General features: G+C 39.3%; 1 protein-coding gene across 2 annotated transcripts in view; it reads left to right on the plus strand.

Annotated features, from left to right (window-relative positions):
• pcdh15b (protocadherin-related 15b) overlaps positions 1-20,044 on the plus strand; it is a 1,734,278-nt gene that overhangs the window by 1,094,736 nt on the left and 619,498 nt on the right. For both annotated transcript variants that reach the window (XM_073027317.1, XM_073027316.1), the window contains exon 10: positions 4,484-4,639. In XM_073027317.1, coding sequence (XP_072883418.1) covers positions 4,484-4,639 — 156 coding nt within the window. The remainder of the gene's footprint in view (positions 1-4,483; positions 4,640-20,044) is intronic.

Genomic DNA, 20,044 nt, shown 5'->3' on the forward strand with positions numbered 1-20,044 from the left:
ATTTGTTCACGTTTATTTCACTATGTATTATTGCCAGGAGTGTGACCCACAGTGCTTTTAGTGATTCTTTTTTTAGTCTTCAAGCAACTTAGTTCTGATTATGGATATTTGAATCATGATACTGCAGTCACCATACACCACTTTTCCATTAGCATTGTAAAACCACAACCGTACTCTCTGGCTCCCAGTTCAAATATATTGAACAGTATAAAGTTCATGTCTTCCTTTATTAATATGAAATAAATATGCCAGGGAAACATTCTGGTCATATTGAGTAGCAGCATCTTCTCAGTAACATAATGTTAACTACTATCAATCAGACACTCTAGTGTGAAAGTAAATTATTACTAGTGTATAATTTCATTCCTGATGGGGGACTTTTTTTCCCAACACTGTTTCCATTTTTCTGTCTTAATTTTTCTTTGCTTCTCTTTCTGCTGTGGCTTTGACATTAAATCCACTGCCTTGTTCAGATCCTGGGCTTTGATTTCACGATCCTTAAATCCTGACCTTGTCATTTTGTTCCTTAATGCTCCTTGGAAAGTGCCCAGCATTTCCATCTTGCTAGTCTGGGAACTTTAAACACAAGACCATGAAGTTTAAATGGGCACGGACAAGTCCAACTAATCAGTGCCAGGTTTAGCAGATCGAAGTTGGCTTGGAGCAATAGAACAGAATTACAAATCATTTGCTGCATGTACCAGATAACTGATATGATACCACATATTGGGTCCTGTTGCCTAAGGTGAGCTTTACCCCTTGAGGACTAAATGAGGAAGATATACAGGCCTGGAGCAAAATAGACAAAAAGAATAATAGGTTTATAAATCAGTCCTCAGTTACCTGTTGCCAAATTTGACATACATTTCCAAAATTCAGTTTGATACAGAAACGTGCAGCTGGTCATTTATAATATATCGCATTCAGTATCAAGTAACTAAGGATAAATATCCTCCAAAATCTATCTGTCCTTGTAAAATCAATATATTGCACATATCCTCTCTGACTTTCTACTGCCTTGCATGGCAGATGGATTGAGGACAAATCTAACAGTCTGACAATGAACCTACATAAAGTATTGAGACCAACATTTACAGAGACTTCTTTTACAGAGTATTTTTGAATATAGTAATTACTATAAACTCAAATTTACAAACTGAGAAAGTAAATTTGCACATAATTGGATAATCTGATTTGTATTGATATTAATTGTAGAATAGATACTGGTCCAGATATCAAGAAAAACTGCCCTTCAAATAGTGATCCTTATGTGCACTGGAGTAGGAAAACGAAGCTCTTTTGAACACATCACTGCAATTTTTAACTTCAACCTTTAATCAAACCATGAGGCTAACTTGCTTTATAAGTTAGTAGGAAAGGGCATGGCCAGGGAAATTCCAGATTTAACTCAGAATTAGGAATAATCCAATAGCTTCATTTATATTCAAAATGGAGAATGAAAGGACAAGTTATTGACAATCTTGTGAGGTCCCAAAACAGAAAATCTCTGTAGCCTTACTATATCTATATAAAGGCTGTGGACATCAAAGCACTCAACAGAAGATGGAGATTGAAACTCCTGTAAGGTCTTTACCCTCAACTACATATCTTGTAAATTAGCACATTCCTGTAAGACATAAAACTGAATTGGTGTGGCACAAAGATGCCAATTTTAGAAAAGGTGATCATGACCTGTTTTGAACAACTGTTACGGAACTGAGTTTCTAAATCTGTCATCGCCAAAGCATTGTCCCTCCAGTCAGTGTTGTTAGCATGGTTCACTACAGTTCATCCAAGCTTATATCAACAACTTACTCCACTGTGACATGTGCCATCGAGAAGTGCAAAAGCAGCAATGAATCCAGAATTTCATCCCAGATCAGATATTTATTAATTTTACTTCTTGCTAATGCCTAGCCTTATTATGAGATCATCTTCATCTTTCAGAGATACTGGAGGTGGGCAATAATATAGTACTTTAAGAGGTTGGTTATGGCTAGAATTAACTCACATCTGAGTAAGGACCTGGACTTGCTCCGATTTGCCTAATGCCACAACAGGTTTACAGTGGATGCAATTTTGCTGGCTCTCCACTCTGCTTTGGAGCACCTAGACACCTCCACCTTCAGATTTCTGAATGGACAATGAACCCATGAACACTACCACAGCATATTTTTCCATTTCTCTTTTTGCACTACCTATTTAATTTACTTTTGTTTTTAATGCATACTTATTGTAATTTATAGTTTTTATTGTTATGTATTGGAATGTATTGCTGCTGCAAATAACAAATTTCACGACCTATGCCAGTGACATTAAACCTGATTCTGATTTTGCAAAATATATATCAGTCTGCTGTTTATCGATTGCAGCTGTGCATTTAATGGCCTCATCTCCCTCAGTGTTAATCACCAAGCTCTAAAATCATCTATAAATTTGCCATTGACACCATTATTGTGGTAGAATCTCAAATGGTGATGAGGAGGCATATGGGAATGTGATAGATCAGCTGGGCGCAAGGTGTCACAAAACAATTTTGCACTCGATGTCAGCAAGACCAAGAAGTTGATTAGGACTTGAGGAAGAGTAAGTTTGGAGAATAGGCAGCAGTCTCATTGAGGAGTCATGAGTGAAAAGAGTGAGCAGCTTTAAGTTCCTGAGTGTCAACAATTGAGAGAATCTATCTTGGGCCCATCATATTGATACAATCATGAAAGAAGCACAACAGGCCTCTACTTTGTTCAGATATTGAAGAGATTCAGTATGTCACCAGAGACTTCAAATTTCTGTGAGTGTATGATGAAGTGCATTCTGACTGCATCACAGCCTGGTCTGAAGGTTCTAATACTCAAAATAGCGAGAGGTTCCAGGGAGCTATAAACTCAGCCAGCTCCATTACATACACAACCCTCCCCACCATCATGGAGATCAGGAGACAGTGCCTCAAGAAGGCAGTTTGCTTTACTGAGGACCCTCACCATATGGGACATGCCCTCTTCTTGTTACTAACATCAGTGAGAAGGTACAGGACTCGAAGTACCAAGTCAAGGATTCAATGATTTTTGAAGTTCTGATATCAATGTGGATTAGAAATTTGAAAATACAGTATCATTTTGCCAACAATAATGAGGATCAAGGAGAAGATAAAGATCTATACAAAGAATGAACAATTAGCAAGGTAGCAACTCATCCAATGGCTGTTAAGAATGATACGCTCTGCTGGAACGTAGCAGAAGAGAGAGAAATATTTTATAATAATTATTATTTTTATTTGAAACACACTTGAGAGAAGCATAGACATGATAGAGTCTGCAGATGCTAGAAACCTGGATCAACACATACAAATTTCTGGAGAAACTCAACAGGTAAGGCAACAACTAGGGAGGGAAATGACAGTCAATATCACAGGCCGAGAACTGAAATATCAATTGTTCATTTCCCTCAAAAGATGTTGCCTGACCTGTGGAGTTTACCCAGCATTTTCTGTGTGAGAGCCATAGTTTCAAATTAGGATTATTTCATGTGTTGAGCACACAGATTAAACAGGGGTGCTACATCTCTTAGGATAGTTATAAACTGCTGAAAGAACTATATTAAAACTCCAACAATCTGCTGTGCAAAAACTCAGAAAACCAAATGGTTTGGCATCTGACCTACTTGGGGGTTGATTCTAATGTTCCTCTCAACACTCCAGGGCTCTGATTCCTGTGTTCCCTTTCATATAAAGAGTCTCGGTACTCACACTTCCTTTAACACAGTGAGGATCTGTTTTCAACACTCCCTTAGTACAACAGGACTCCAGCTCTCATGAGCTCTTTAACACATCTGGACTCTGGTTCTCTGGGACCTCAATATGCCTACTACACTGATCACACTAGACCCCTGGTACTCATGCTTTAATAAAGCCCTTGTTCCTACAATCCCTTTCACTCACTGGGGCTCCAGTTTCTATTTAACAAACTCGGGGCTGGGTTCCTACAATCCTTTTCATTCACTAGGGCCTCTGACCTCTCACCTAGCAGAGCTCCAGTTCCACGTTCATTTTAATTCACCTGAGTGTTGGTTGTAGGCCTCCTGTGAAATTCACCTGCTCTGTTCCCTGCACTGACTTTAAACTTACTAGGTTTACTGGAGCAAGTCATGTTCTACTTTATAACATCGGAAAAAAAAAGAGATGTGTGAAGGAGTATGAGTAGAAATAACAGACCAGAAAATCCACCGGTCCAACAAAAGCAAAGTCTTAAGCATGTCATATTCATGGAATTTTATTTTATTATGTAGTGTTTATATTTTTTTAATGTGAGTTAAGTCAAATAACTACTGAGATCTTTTCACTGATATATTACTAATGGAATGTGAATTACTTGAGCCAGAAGGTACTTCCATGGTGAAGTTGGATGTCTTAGTGAGATTTTTGTCTGTGGAACAGGCTTTGTATATAATAATGCTGAAATTGTTCTTTTGTTAATATCTTTGTCAATAGCCTCCATACAATATCCAGTCCATTGTTGTTGTGCTTGATTGCATGAACCTGCGAGTTGGAAGTGTCATCAAACATGAAGTGCGAATTATTGTAAGAGACAGAAATGACAACTCTCCATCTTTTCAGCAATCACGATATCATGTGGAAATTAATGAGGTACGTGTGTAAATGAAGATAATCAATTAACCAGTGTGTAATTTTAAACATGTATCTAAGCTGTTTTAAACAAACAATGTTAATATCTATCAAAATGCATTTCCTCACAGGATGATACAGACTTGATCATGGAGTTTAGAATTACATTTTTTTTAAAGCATGTCAATCAAGACTAATTAATTCTGCTCCCTGAAAATATTTGTGAATGGATATATTATCCTTGAAAACTTAACTCAGTCCTAAGCGTATTTCTTCCAAGTTGCTTGGAACCTGGAAGCAAATAGAACTGATGAAAAACTGGTTCTCTTTTGAAGACGAAGAATTTTTAACTTTCTACTTATTTCTAAATCTCAAATTGGGTTTTGCTTCACCATTGTGTAAAAGGGGCATAAACTGGTCAAACATATGGAGTTAAATGTCCAAACTTCTTTGGGCAGTTTGATATCCAGCTGCTGATCAGATGCTGCGAAATTTCTGTATGCTGTATGCCATGAGCTTCTGTATGCTTTTTCTGTCCACCCAACTGTTGCATAAGCAGCCATTCTTTCAATGTCACTGTCACCTTGCACTCTCAATAATTTCCTCAAAAACATTTTTTCTTGCTCAATAACAAGAGAGGTTGCTTCAGACTCAACTTTTCTTTCATGAAATACATTACATGTCTGAATTGGTGTAATTTCATTTTATTTCTCTCTTGAAAGCATTCACTTTTATACTATTATAGAGGTAGAACAGCAATATGGTACATCCATTAGATGATGTGTCAGGGATTTATTTAATCCTGGAAAGTATCTCTGTCAGGCCCAAGCACTTCATTTACCTCCACTATAGTCTCAGTATTTTTTGCCCAATTAATGGTCAACAGGTCAAATTTTCATTTCCTGTCTGACACATTGAGGTTGGTAATAGCACTGCTAAGCCTAGTTAACTCTGGATAGATGAGAAATCCAACTCTCCCAGCCAAACCATGCACAAAATGATGAAGCATTTGAGACAGAAACAAGTTCATGTGTAATTATGTAAAAATGAACACACATTTTGAAAATGCTATTGGAAGATAATATTCATTTCATTTTTTTTGTTTTCATTGGTTAAAAGTGTGTGTGTGTGTGTGTGTGTGTCCACATTGTTTTTGTGCAAATTAGCCATTCCTTATAATTATCTTTATTGTTTTCCAGTCAGCAGAGCCCTTCAATTAGACTTACATTTAAGCACATGTCGACAAATAGTTGTGGTAATTGTTTAAACACTAACATCAGTGTGTTTAGAATGATGAGGCAAGATTTGCTTTTATAATGTTTTCTCTCTACCGCGAGAAGGAAGTAATTGAAAAATGTTGGAAAATCTGCACTGGGAACACTTAATCCATGAGCATCTTCCCTCCCTGCAGGAAAGTGCTCATGGATTCAGTGATACTCATTAAAACAATTTGTACTCTGGCTTCATTCCCATTACTTCAGTGGCCATTTAGTACTAAATCACCTCTTTATCATCTCAGAGCATATACCTGGTTTGGTGAGTAGCTAAAGTCAACTGTTGATTGAAATTATATAGCTGGAATAATCAGAAAGATCAATCCTAGTACTAATACCTTGGAGGGTGAGGATGGGCACTTGAGACGCCTTAGATGGGGCACCTACAGTGGAACAATGATGGGCATATACAATAAGCCACCTTGTGCTTTTGCAGGGATACTGGAAAGTCTTCATGGAGGGTGGGACTGGGGTCCTTCCTTTCCAGCAGAGAAATGGTGGAGATATTTTACCTCTTTCAAAAAAATCATTCATCATGGATTTGTTTGTAGCCAAGTAAATCAGTCGTGTGATCAGACAACTCCCAGGTTGAAGAGGTGATGCACCATCAATAACTCTCGGAGACGGGAGGCGAATGATGGGCTTTTATTAGCTGCAAGAGACCACGATTAGCAGCAAGAAACCACCACACAACATCCTGGAGACTGAGGGAGGAGCAGTGCCTCCAATCGCCTTTATACAGGGGTCTGTGGGAGGAGCCACAGGAGCAGTCAGCAGAGGGGCGTGTCCAGACAGGTATATGTAGTTCACCACAAGAGGTTTACCCCAAGATCAGATACTGGGTTCATACGCTGTAAAGTTTAGAGGACTGAGAGGTGATCTCATTAGAACATATAAATTCTCACAGGCCCTGATAGGATAGATGAAGGAATAGCGTTTCCCCTGGCTGGTATGTGTAATACCAGGAGTCATGGTGTAAAATAAGGAATCAGCTGTCTGGATTGAGATGAAGAGAAATTTCTTCACCTAGATAATCTTTTGAATGCTCTACCCAAGAGAGATATGGAAATTTGTTCTTTGAGTGTATTCAAGAAAAGGATGAATTGATGTTTGGATGTTATGAGAATCAAGGGATTGAGTTGAGATAGGAAAGTAGTGCTAAGGTAAGAGATCAGCCTTGAACTTATTGAACGACACAGAAGACACAAGGGGCTAAATACCCTATTCCAGCTACTATTCTGTGCACTCAGAATCTGAATATCACTGTTATATATTTGAAATGTGTTGTTTTGTGGCAGTAGTATATGCAATACATAATAATTTTAAAAACTATAAAGCATAATAATAAATAAATGCTGAAACAAATACATTAATTTATTAAGTAATACAAAAAGAGAACAAGAAAAAGAAAAAAAAGTTCATGTGTTCAATGTCCATTCAGAAATATGATGGTGGAGGGTAAGAAGCTATTCCTGAAACATTGAGTATGTGTTTTCAGGCTGCTGTACCTGGTTGATGGTAGCAATGAGAAAATGGCATGCTCTGGGTGATATGGGTCCTTAATGATGGATTCCACCTTTTGGAGGCATTGCCTTTTGAAAGTGTCCTGGATGCTGGGGAGTCTAGGGCCAATGATGGAGCTGTTGGAGTTAACATCTTTCCAATGTTTCCAAAGACATACCAAAATCAGCTAAATGTTGTGATAGAATAAATTTATGTGTACAGATTATATGTCCCTTTTCCTCATGTTTCAGAACTTCAGACAAGAATGTTTATTCTATTATTGTTATTGCGAGGTGAAATTTCCACATTTCCAACAGTATGATAAATATTACAAATAGCTGTGGGGTTGTGGCTATCCACAAAGGCAGAAAAGGGAGAAAATCTAGGCAAAACAAGAATCAGCATGGCTTCTCCTGGTTAGGCAAGCGTTCTCAGCTAGTGGACAATGAAAACTCTTCAGTATCTGAAGTAAAACAGCGGGAACTTGGCTCTGAAGGTTTATGCACCTGACCACAGGTTCATTCTGTGGGGATTCCACTGATCAGATCAATAGCAGACTGTGTACGCTTGTTAGACAACAACACTTAGGCTTCAAGCTGCAACAACTGATTTTTACCTCACAAAGATAATGTGTCTATAAATAGTGGAAAAAGAGAATAATTAAAGTGTAAGTACACAAAAAGCTTAAATATTGCATCAGTGTGTTGGTGTGAAATAAAGGAAATGGAAATCAAAGCAGGAAGAAGCTTCAACACTAGTCTGGGGAAGAGAAGTTGTTCACACTCTACTTGAAGGATACAGAGGTGTTTCTCATGGCCAATTTTTAGGGGGAAGACAGGGGTGAAAATATGCATGTGTTGAATGCTACAGTGCGAGAACAGAATAAAGCAATATTACAGTTCTAAGTTGCATCACTCACTTAGTAGTGTGACAGATTTTGTTTGCATTGGTAGTCAAATGCTGGGAGATCTCTTCAAGCCACAATCCTTTGGGAGAACAGGGACAACTTTACAATACATCACCATCCTGATGAGGGTCTCAGCCCAGAACATCAACTGTTTACTCTTTTCCATTGATGTTGCCTGGCCTGCTGAGTTGCTCCAGCATTTTGTATGTATTACTTTGATTTCCAGCATCTGCAGATTTTCTCTTGTTGACAATACCTTAATACTATTTGAATATAGTGGCAATTCCTTTTGAAGCTCTTTTGTGCAGCTAAATACAGAGTTATTACATCAAAGAGAACCAGCTTTACACTCAAAAGAACTATGAAGGCATTGTCAATTAGGAGTCTTTGAATGTTGCTGCTAGATCATCCAAGACATGAAAAGATCCAGTGATACTGTTAAACACAAAAGGCTTATATGGTGATTGTGATTTCCATTGAGATCTTTTAAGAGACTCCTGAGTAGGTACATGGAGCTCAGAAAAATAGGAGGCTATGGGTAACCCTAGGTAATTTCTAAAATAAGTACATGTTCGGCACAGCATTGTGAGCCGAAGGGCCTGTATTGTGCTGTAGGTTTTCTATGTTTCTATGAGATGGCAACAACAAAGGCCATGGAAATCTGTCCTGTGTTAGCCACAGTTGTAACAGAAGCCTAGGGTCTGCAGATAACTCAAATGGCTTTGGTCTAGAAAGAAGTGTAGCTTTGTGTGACAACAAGTGGTGTAATTATACAGTATATTGTGGTCCACTACCAGCCCTCCATATTATAGATGTACCATATGCAAGAGTTCTTTAAAAGAATCCAAGATTCTTCTCCTTTCAGAAGAAATGGCATTGATCATCCCTTATACAATGAAACACGTGGCAGCATCCAATTTTTCTTCAGCTAGAGGGTGATGAATCTGTGAATTCAATACCAGAGATGGCTGTGGAGGCCAAGTTATTGGGTATATTTAAATTGGAGGTTGATTGGTTCTTGATTAGTTACAGCTTGGTTAGTTAGTTAAAGATTATGGAGAGAAGGTAGGAGAATGGGGTTGAGAGAGATAATTAGTCTGCCATAATGGAATGACGGAGCAGAATTGATGGGCCGATGTAACGTTGAATCAAGTTTGTAGGTCCAGCAAGTGAGACAGGAAATGCACTGACTTCAAATAGATATATTAATCGTTTATTTACAAACAGTGAAACTTCAGCCAAACATTCATTTTCATTTACAGACACTACAAAGCTGAATATTCAACAAACATACTTAGTTAAAAATGTGCACAGAGCATACTTTCCCAATCGTCATGTGCATCCTTGCCTTAACCAAAGGAAAAAGAGAGCTAATCCCTTCCATGTGCTGTTTTATATACCAGGATATTTGTAACTGAAAACCAGGCAGTTATCCAATGGGAAAAGCAGCTGCAGTTTCTAAACTAACCAATCACGACGGAAGTGACTTTTGACAATCAGGATAAGGCAATGACCTGCATCTGGATTATAGACCTCCATATCTATCCATTGAGTACTTAATGAAACTTCTTGTATATGTTGAAATAGAACTCGCATCTCCCTCTTCCACTGGCAGCTTGTTCTGCACTCTCTCCTTCCTCTGAGTGAAGAAGTTCTCACTCATGTTTCCCTTAAACATTTCATCTTTCACCCTTCACCATGACCTTTAATTTTACCCTCACCCAACCTCAGTTGAAAAACCTGCTTGCATATACTCCTCATAATTTGGTATACCTTTATCAACTCTCCCCTCATTCTCCTGCACTCCAGGGAATAATGTTCTAATCTAGTCAACCCTAACATGTAACTCAAGTTCTCAAGACCTGGCAATTCCTTGCAAAAGGATGATCAGCAATGAAAAAGGATCTAGTGCTTTCCTGGCGTATATGACAAATAAATTCCTCTTGGGCTTCCAGCTGGGTACAGGTATCAATTTTAACCAATATTTCAATGATAATCTCTCCATTTTCATCAGGGCTGATGCCAAGGCACATCTAGTCCGATGGTATATATACCCCTGTGGTTTATCCCTCCTGATTGGTGAGCCCTCGACCAATCAGGCTTCTGCTGTCCCATCTTGTTAACAATTGAATTCTAGGATTCCCTCTGAATGTGGAGCAGCGTATATCAGCCAGATAGGTCACACAATAGTAACCCCCATTAAGGAGCATAGCAGGTATATCCGTCTGCCTGGAGAATCAGCAGTTGCAGAACATTACATCTCCGATGGCCATAGGATCAACTTCGACAGCACGAAACTCTGTGCCATGCCAATGGTTTTTGGGACTGCCTGGTGAAGGAAGAAATTGAAATAAAACTAGAGAAAAAGAAATATAACAAAGATAATCATCTTGCTCTAAGTAAGAAATGGAATTCGATTATAAACAAGGTGGAATGGTGGAAACATGATTGGTACAGGATTAACCAATCAGGAGGGACGGATGATGGGGTTGTAAATACCACTGGACTAGACATGTCTAGGCATCATCCTTGATGAAGGTGGCAGAGTTTGTCATTGAAATATTGGTTAAAACTGATACCTGTACCTGGCTAGAAGCCCAACAAGAGTATATTCAATGATCACCAGTAATGGACAAATGAGATTGCAAACTAATTGAGTAGAACTGTTTGTGGTTCTTTTGTGGCTGCCACATGTATCATCAAGTATTAGGAGTGGGAATTTCATTTTCATACTTCAACCTGTAGACAATTTCCTGAGAGATGTCACGAGGATCAGTGTACACTAACTTAACAATGCACGCTACATTGCAGATCGACAAACAAAGGTAGTCATTTGCATATGTCTGTAATTGCATTTTAGAATTAAACCAACCAAAATGTTTAAAATGGAGACTTCAAGTAGTCATTCTAAGTGTTCTCAGAAAAATATTTACAGATGAGCTTTATACTGAAGCATCATTCCTAGCAGTTTGATACTCTGGTTAAAGTTCAAAGTAAATTTATTATCAGAGTACAAATATGTCACCATGTACAAGCCTGAGATTCATTTTCGTCAAACATTGATAAAAGGTTGGAGTAAGTAGTGTTCCCAAATCCAAGCACATTCTTGGGTGTGTGTTGGTTGGTTACAGAAACTTATACATTTCGCTGTATATTCCGGTGTACATGTGATAAATAAATGTGAGTCTTTATCTTAAATCAAAGTAATTAGTTTACCAGTAGTGGAAAGCAGACCTATCTGCGGTATAATAAGGATCATCAAATTTAACCAACTTGACCATTCCACTAAGTTCGCATTTATTGCTTTTTTTTTGTAAATGGAACAATCCTTTCATTGATACATCCTGAAAGTGAAATAAAATAAGACAAGTAGGCAACGGTTCAAAGTTCTGGTTTAAGATGGTGCTGGTGAAGAACAGTGAAGATTTGCTGGCAGCAAACACTACCATTAAATACTTCATTACTTGCACTTTTTCATGAAAATGATCACTGCAATCAATGGACTGTAACATCCCTTTTGGGGTTGGTCTTTTGAATCGTCTGTATGACCTGGCATTTTTGTGGTGTGAACTGAAGTCTTGAAGGTACAGGATGATTGTGGTATGGCATGAACAGGCTGAATCAAGTTGGCAGGGTCTGGGCTCGAGAGCGTGGTAAGAACCAATATTTGCCCATTGCTGGAATGGACTTGGTGGTGATTAGAAGCTGCAGAACCAAAGTGAAGCAGAGTCAAGGTGGCGGGGCCCAGCCCCAAGAGCAAGGAACTGTTTGGCTGATTTAAGTGCCAGCCAGATTTGAAAGATTGAGTATAGGCTGAATTGAGCCCACGGAACCCAGGCCTGAAAGTTTATCAAAGTGGCAGGGCCTGGATCCAAGAGCGAGAAATGACCCGATGTTTGACCAATTTCAGCAATGGGCCAGATTGGAAAGGTCAGGGTGTCCGAGCCGGAGGAGAGGGACAGGCCAGTGGTCAGCTTGCTGTTTGGTGAGGTTTATTCGTCTCTGTGCTGAACTGAGGCTGTGGCCTGCAACTAATGGGTTGCTGAATCAGCTGTGACTGGCTTCATGGCTGTGGGCTCACTTTCGTGAACTTCGTTTCTGAATGTTACTTGCTTATATTTATCGTTTGCACAATTTGTTTTTATTCTGCACTTTGGGTGTTTGATGGTCTCTTTTAATGGGTTCTATTGTTTTGTTTAGTTCTGTGGCTGCCTGTAAGGAGATGAATCTCAAGGTTGTATATGTTGTATATAGTAGTAGTCTCTCGAAGTCTCTCTAAAGAAGACGAATGTGTTGCGCAGTCAACATCTGTGGGCACGCATATGACTTCTGAGGCCAAAGTCCGAAACGCAGATTTTTCTAGGCCCCTCCCTGATTACAGAGTGGGCAGCGCTGTCCTAAAAAGGGCTGCCCAGTCACCTTGGATGCTGCCGGACTCCCCTACTGCCCTGGGTTCAGAGAACGACCATCTGTCCAAGGGCCGCCTACGTGCAGGTTTGCAACTACAACTCAATGGTCGCCTCCATCTATTGGTTCGCTGCTCTCCCATCGCCAAAGGACTTTTGAAGAGAGAAAGAAGATGAAGATGCACAACACAAGGACCTGTGCATGAAAGATATTATAGTGAAAAAGCCTTAGCACAGAGACAGTCCCACTCTCTCGGCCTCGGAGGTCAGGACCCACTGGCATGAAGATCATTACACATGGTGGCCTCTTTGGCTGCAGGAGTTGCCGGACAATAGATTGATGAAGTCCTCCCTATTGACCGCTTACGGGACTCTGGCTCCGGATTTATTCTCAGGGTTTACTCCCATAGCCTTTCCCATGATTGGGTGTGGCCGCAAGGCAGCCGAGGTTTTAAAATCAGAGTTTTCCTTCTCCTAGCTGGGCAGTCGACCAGGACTAACAAGCCCCACCTGCCCGAAGTTGTATATAGTGTGTATGTGTGTGTGTGTGTGTGTGTGTGTGTGTGTATATATATATATAGATAGATAGATCATAAATGTCTTTGAACTTTGAAATATTCTTTAAGGAAATGAAATATCTTATTGCCATGTGCAGAATAGTGGCACAGTAAGTATTTTCAATGGACCACAGCAGTCTTTACATTTATTTGACAGTTTTATGCAATGTAATACTGTACCTTTGAGTATTTATTGATTCCCTCCATGTTATGTGGCTTCCAGTGGTGCAGCAGAGATCCATACGTATTAAAAGAAGGCTGAAGAAGTACGTGTTCCAAGGTTACTCCAACTACACAATGAATCATTGATTGGCTTACAACTTGTTTACATCCGACTACACTTCACTACGGGCTTTAGTATATCGCCATCTTCATGCAACTAAGCTGTAGGGGAGAGAGTAGCAAGGCAGTGACTGAAGCTGAAATCAATGCTTTCAGGAAGAGAAAACAATTTTGACTGAGTAATATTTGAATCATCAGTTCAGAAGGGAGACACTAGACTCAGCACTGGGACCTCAGTATAATACCTCTACAGTGCAAATAGAGATGCAAGACCGACAGACGATCTGTAATGACCACGTTTACACATTTCTTCAGAAAGGAAAGACAGTATGTTGCATTTGTGTTTGGATTTGTAGATAAGTAAACACATGGTATGTATGTATATAGAAGCGTTATGTGTAGAGAATTTCTTACTTTTCAGTGCTTTTGCATCCTGTAACTATGGAGATTATCAGAACTCAAATATCTAAGGTCCATCTTAGACACTTCATTGTTGTTGTTGAATGACATCGAGTCGCTGTCAACTCATGGATAGTGTGGTTGTCCATAGGATTTTTGTGGCAAGATAAGGAAGTAGATTGTCAGCCTTTCTTCTCCGCAGATACAGTTGCTGCCCAGGTTGGGACCTGGCCAGATTCAAACCCATGGTCGTCCACCTCAAAGTCCAGTGCTGATGGCACTACACCACTGGGTGGTTACAGTCCCTGAAAATTGAGTCAATTAACAGCAAAAGAATAGGACCTATCCAACCTTAATAATGGCATTAGCTTGTTTGTTACAGTCTGGTTTCAGATTATTTCCATTTTTCTGATTCATCTTAATTGATATCACCAATTGCCTCCTTTGTGTGTTCATTGCATGTGAGTGAAATGTGTGCTGTTGCTTGACTCAGTTTCCAACAGTGTGACTTAAGCTAAAATGTATTTGCTCAATTTGTACAGCAAATTGAGGGAAAATAACCACCCTGTGCCTTGCTGTCTAGGTTTATATTTCAGTATTTTTATTTGCACACCACTTTCAACTTTAATCTTTTTTTTTCATGCTGATTTTCTATTATCCACAATCATTATTTCTTTCAGAGTGCCATGTGTACAGCTTGAAATCGAAAGTGGTCTCATTAGAATGTCATGAATGATACAACAAAATTCTTTAATGAGTTGTGGTTATCTGCTGTTCTGTGAACTCTATGGATCCTTGAAATTTGACCTACGTCCGTTCACTGGATTCTGTTAACATACAGGGCCTGCTTGAACATTACCTCAAGATTTTCAGTGGCTATATGTGACTCAGGCTTCTGGCAGTTCTTGTACCTGACTCTAAGTGAACCTCTCTGAGTACCTCATCCACAAGCAAACCTCTCACTCATGGCACTGAACCACAAAGAAAGGCCCCTTTCCCCCAGCCCACAAACCTTGCCCCCTTCACACTGATCTCCTATATAGATTTTCTTCCCATCAATCTATGACCCTTGTCCAATCACCGATTCTTCCCAAACCGAGACACCCCTCATCCAGAATCTCTTATCTAATCACTAGTTCTTTCCCACCCAGATACGTCTTATCTAATCACCAATACCTCCAATCCAGACACCCCTCATCCAATCACCAATCTTTCCCCACACCAACAACTCTCATCCAATCACCAGAACTTCCACAGATAGCCCTCTTCCAATCAGCAATTGCAACACTCACCTAGGCTACCATCAGACCCAACTGACACCCTCAGCACACCCACCCACCTCTCCCACAGTCAATGTCGTTGATTATTACATGCACAAAATTTGCAGCAGCATCAGGGGCACGACATAAACAAGAAAAGCACATGTTAAATGTAAATTGCACAGATATTTTACAAGAAAGAACACAATTAGAAAAAAATACAAAGTGGTCATAGTGTTGCTATGCTAACTTATTCGGGTTAGGGTTATGATTAGGGTTGTGCAGGTTAGTTCAAGAATCAGGTCACAATCCTAACAGTTAATACTAACCCTGACTCCCCTATACTGACAGCTGAATTTTCTACCCACTATGAGGGCTCTTCCTGAGCCCTTCACCTGGCTATGACTGCATGTTGGATCATTTTAATGAGCATTTTGTGGGCAGCACTATTTCACAAAGATTGAGCAAGAAGTTGTCAAGCTTTCTCTGTCAAAACTATTGGAAGTGAACTAGAAATCAGTTTAAATTTGATTCATTCATCTGGAGATGGGCTTAACTCATTGATCACAACACAGCTGGAAGCCAGGTGCTCATTGGAGGGTCCTAGCTGACACTACTCAACAGTCCTATTGCCAGGTTTATTTTCCTGCTGCCTGTGACAAGCCCTACCTCATCCCCACAACCCCCCCCCCCCCCTGTTTCTTTTTACCTTTTTCCTACACTGGAATTAATTTAACAGTGGCCAGTTAATACATCACCACATCTTTAGGCTGTGGGAGGGAACCAAATACGAACAGAAACCCAGCCAGTCGCAGGAAGGACATGCAAACTCCACAGAGTCAGCACTGAAGCTGGCTGTAGGAGCTATGGCAGCAGCACTACCCGCTGCATCACTGAGCTGCCTATTTATTTATGAGGGGAAAATGGAGTGACAGTACTGTCTCCCATGGGCTGATTGGTCTCTATTTTTGTCTTAATAGAATATTTGGCCAATTTTTTACTTGGTTCGCCAAAAATGTGTAAGTTGGAAAATTCCTTATTGAATCAAAACAGAATGATAGGCAGGTGACATCTACTTAATGCTGCTAAAGCTCATCAAAAGTTACAGGTAATCCTTCCATCTGTTCCTCTGCTGATATGGTGACTTACAAAAGTGGCGGCAATTAGTTGATTTTTTTTAAAGTTCAGAACGTCTTTTGGACAGTATTTAGCTGTACTGTGTAATGCTGGTGGGGATTTTAAATGTATATGTCCCCTGTTAAATTGTTTTTGTAAGATCTCAGTATTAGGGTCAATTCCATGGAAAAAAATAATTTAGTTTGAACTTACCTACATACATCTTTATTTCCCATGTGTCTGTATAAAATGTTAATTGCTACTTTGAAGGAATGTGTAATCAGAAGGGAGGATGAAAAGTTCATTTAATAATATGAAAGGCCTCATAAAAAATGAAGGATTTATGACATATAAATTTATTTTAAAATCAGTAACTTGTTCTCATGGGCATGGTATGACATTTAATGTGAAGGTGTCCCGCATTAGTTGTTGAATTTAATGGAACAAGTGGTATTAGCTATATGGAAGAGTAAGTCAGGCAATCTATTGCCAATAAAAGCTATTGTTGTGTGTGCTGACCAGAGAGAGAGGGGAGATATGACAGCTTTAAATCTAATCTCTGTCATATGTTGTAATCTGTCATCTAGGGTTAGTGAGCTGTATTCTGTCAGTGTGATCAAATCTAATGTGGGCTTGCTTTACAGTGAATAAGCACCATTTGTGCAGCAAATTCTAACTGTAACTTTCAGTTGACCACACAGAAACAGGATCTACATTAGAGATGCATTTTTGAAGGTTTGTTAACTAGACGTATTACATGCAAAAGCAATCCTGCAGGATCGCATAACACTCTGCTCATGTTGCCAGATTTGTTTTGCCTCAGAGAGAGCTAAAATAAATTCTTCAGTTTTGATTAGAAATTTGATTCTGCTGCCCTCTAACCTGATTGCATTTCAGAATCAGTTGGCTTGACTGGAACCTCATCAGGATAGTTTTCCAGTCAAATCACTCTATCCTGGAAATCCAACTATACACTTAAGAAGTAAATTGTGCTTGCCTACATGTTTTACATATTGGTGATGCAATGATAATATAAAGAAAGTATTTCTTCAGTTAGTAAGAAATAAAGATTAACTTTATTTGTCACATGTGCATCGAAACATTCACTCAGTAGCTATTTTATTAGGTGTACCTGTATATCTGCTCATTAGTGCTAATATCTGATCAGCCAATCATGTGGCAGCAATCCAATGCATAAGGGCATAGTCAAAAGGCTCAGTTGCTGTTTAGATAAGGCATCAGAATGTGGAAAATGTGATCTATGTGACTTTGACCATTGAATGATTATTGGTGTGAGACAGGATGGTTTGAGTATCTCAAAAACTGCTGATCTCCTGGGATTTTCACTTACAACAGTCTCAAAGTTACGAGAATGGTATTAAAAACATCCAGTAAGCAGCAGTTTGGAGGGCAAAAACACCTTTTTAATGACAGAGGTCGGAGGAGAATGGCCAGACTGGTTAAAGCTGCTAAAAAGATGATAGTAACTCAAATAACCATGCAAAACAACAATGGTGTGCAGAAGAGCATCTCTGATTGCACAACACGTTGAATCTTGAAGTGGATGCGCTACAGCAGCAGAAGACTACAAACATATACTTTATGGTCTAAAAAAGCATTATAGGAAGAAATATGTCCCTATGGTTCCAGTGCACATTTGTTATCTCAGTCAAAATAGCTTTTATAGCTCATCTACTCTGTAGTAAGACAAGTTAAAGGAACCTGCCTGAGTAAGGATCTAGTCAGTGCTGAGAATTAACTTGTGAGGGTTCCCTTCAATTTACTTACATACCTCCGTTCCTTCACTCTCAATAAGAATATAAGGAATGGAAGCAGGAGTTAGCTCATTCAGTTCTCAGTGCGTGCTTTTCTGTTCAATGAGAATATGGCAAATATTTTTTCTCAGTACCATCTCCCCTGCTCTAATCCTATATCCATTGATTCCCTTAGTATCTAAAAAGCTATCAGACGCTCTCATGAATATCGGTAGTAACTGATCCTCCTCAGCCTGTTCAGGCAGCGAATTACAAAGGTACACAGATACACAGGTGACAGAAACATTCTAACCTCTGTCCTCAATGGCCAGTCCCTGTATTCCTGAGACTGTGACTCGTGGTTTCAGCTATCTGAGGGGAACCGTCCACCTTCTGACAGCACAGGAACAGGTCCTTTGAATTTAATGCATAATTAAATGCCTAACAAATTAAATCCCTAAACAAATTATTTTGGCTTATATATTGTCTATATTCCATCCATTCTCTGCACATCCATGTGCATATCCAAGAGCCTCTTGAATGCCTCTATATTTGCCTCCACAACTGCCCCTGGTGGCACATTCAGGTTTGGGGCCATCCTTGGCAGAGTTGCCGTCAAGCCTGTCTTTGCAGAATCATCTAACTGAGCAGACACTCCAAAGCCAATATAGAATATTAAATATAGAACAGCACAGCACAGGAACAAACCCTTCAGCTGAACCAATTAGTAAGTAAATGGTCAATTAAACTAATCCCTTCTTCCTACACAATGTCCATATCCTTATATTCCCATCACATTCATGTGCCTATATTAAACGTATCTTTAAACTCTAGAATGCATCTACCTCTACCACTACCCCAGGCACCCACCAATCTCTGAGTAAAAAACATGTCCCTCACATCTCTTTTGAACTTATCCACTATTACCTTAAATTCATTACCTTAAACCCTCTAGTACTAGACATTTCAACCCCAGCAGAAAGATACTAGCTGTCCACTCTGTGCATCTGATAATCTAATAAACCTCTATGAGATCTCACCTCAGCCTTCGTCACTCCAGAGAAAACAACATAAGTTTGTCAGCCTCTCCTTTTAGCACTTGCCCTTTAATCCAGACATCATCCATGTTTACTTCTTTTGCACCCTCTCCAAAGCTTCCACATCCTTTCCATAATAGGGTGACCAGAATAAAATGCAAAACTCTAGATGCAGTCTAGCGAGAGTTTTATAAAACTACACCATAACTTCCCAATGCTTGAATTCAGTGCCTCAACAAATAAAGCGAAGTATGCTAAACACCTTCTTTATTGCCCTGTCAACCTGTGCAGCCAAATATGAAAGTGATTACATTTGTTTCTGAGTTCTGTTTTCTCATTGCATTACCTTCCTTGGGGAACTTGCCTCTCACCCCTTCTCTCACTGCTACCACCACCAAATTAAAAACCAGTTTGAGTTGGGTGAAATGGGAACACTTAAAAACCTCAAACCCAATGCATTTTGACTGTTTCTGGTTTTAAATCCCTCCTTTGTAACTTTAGGAAAAACTGTAACTTGTCGATTGTGTTCACGTATTTATCATGAAATTGCACACCAAATTATGAAAGCAGAGAAAATGTTATATGGCCACCAATGAAAGCACCGTGCATCTTTTTGATCCTTGTAGAAAGAGAAAAGTGAGGAGCCATTAAAATTCTGCACTAATAATAGCAGAACAAAGATTTTAAATAAATAAAGTTAGCCCAGACCTTTTACTTTCAAAATAAGCAGCCTAAGAAATTAAATGTCTTTAATATTTAAAAAATTGTGTAGTGTAAATATCAAAAAGTTACTTTATGGCTATACTCAAGGAGCAAGTGTCAGTTATACCTCTAGGAGGGTATTTAGGAGTAAACCCTAGAGCATGTTTAGAATGTGGAACTTGCTTCAACAAATAGTACCTAATGCAGACTGGCAAAGTTTCACTTCAGGG

This window comes from Hemitrygon akajei, chromosome 23 (assembly GCF_048418815.1).
Source record: "Hemitrygon akajei chromosome 23, sHemAka1.3, whole genome shotgun sequence".
NCBI classification, from domain to species: domain Eukaryota; kingdom Metazoa; phylum Chordata; class Chondrichthyes; order Myliobatiformes; family Dasyatidae; genus Hemitrygon; species Hemitrygon akajei.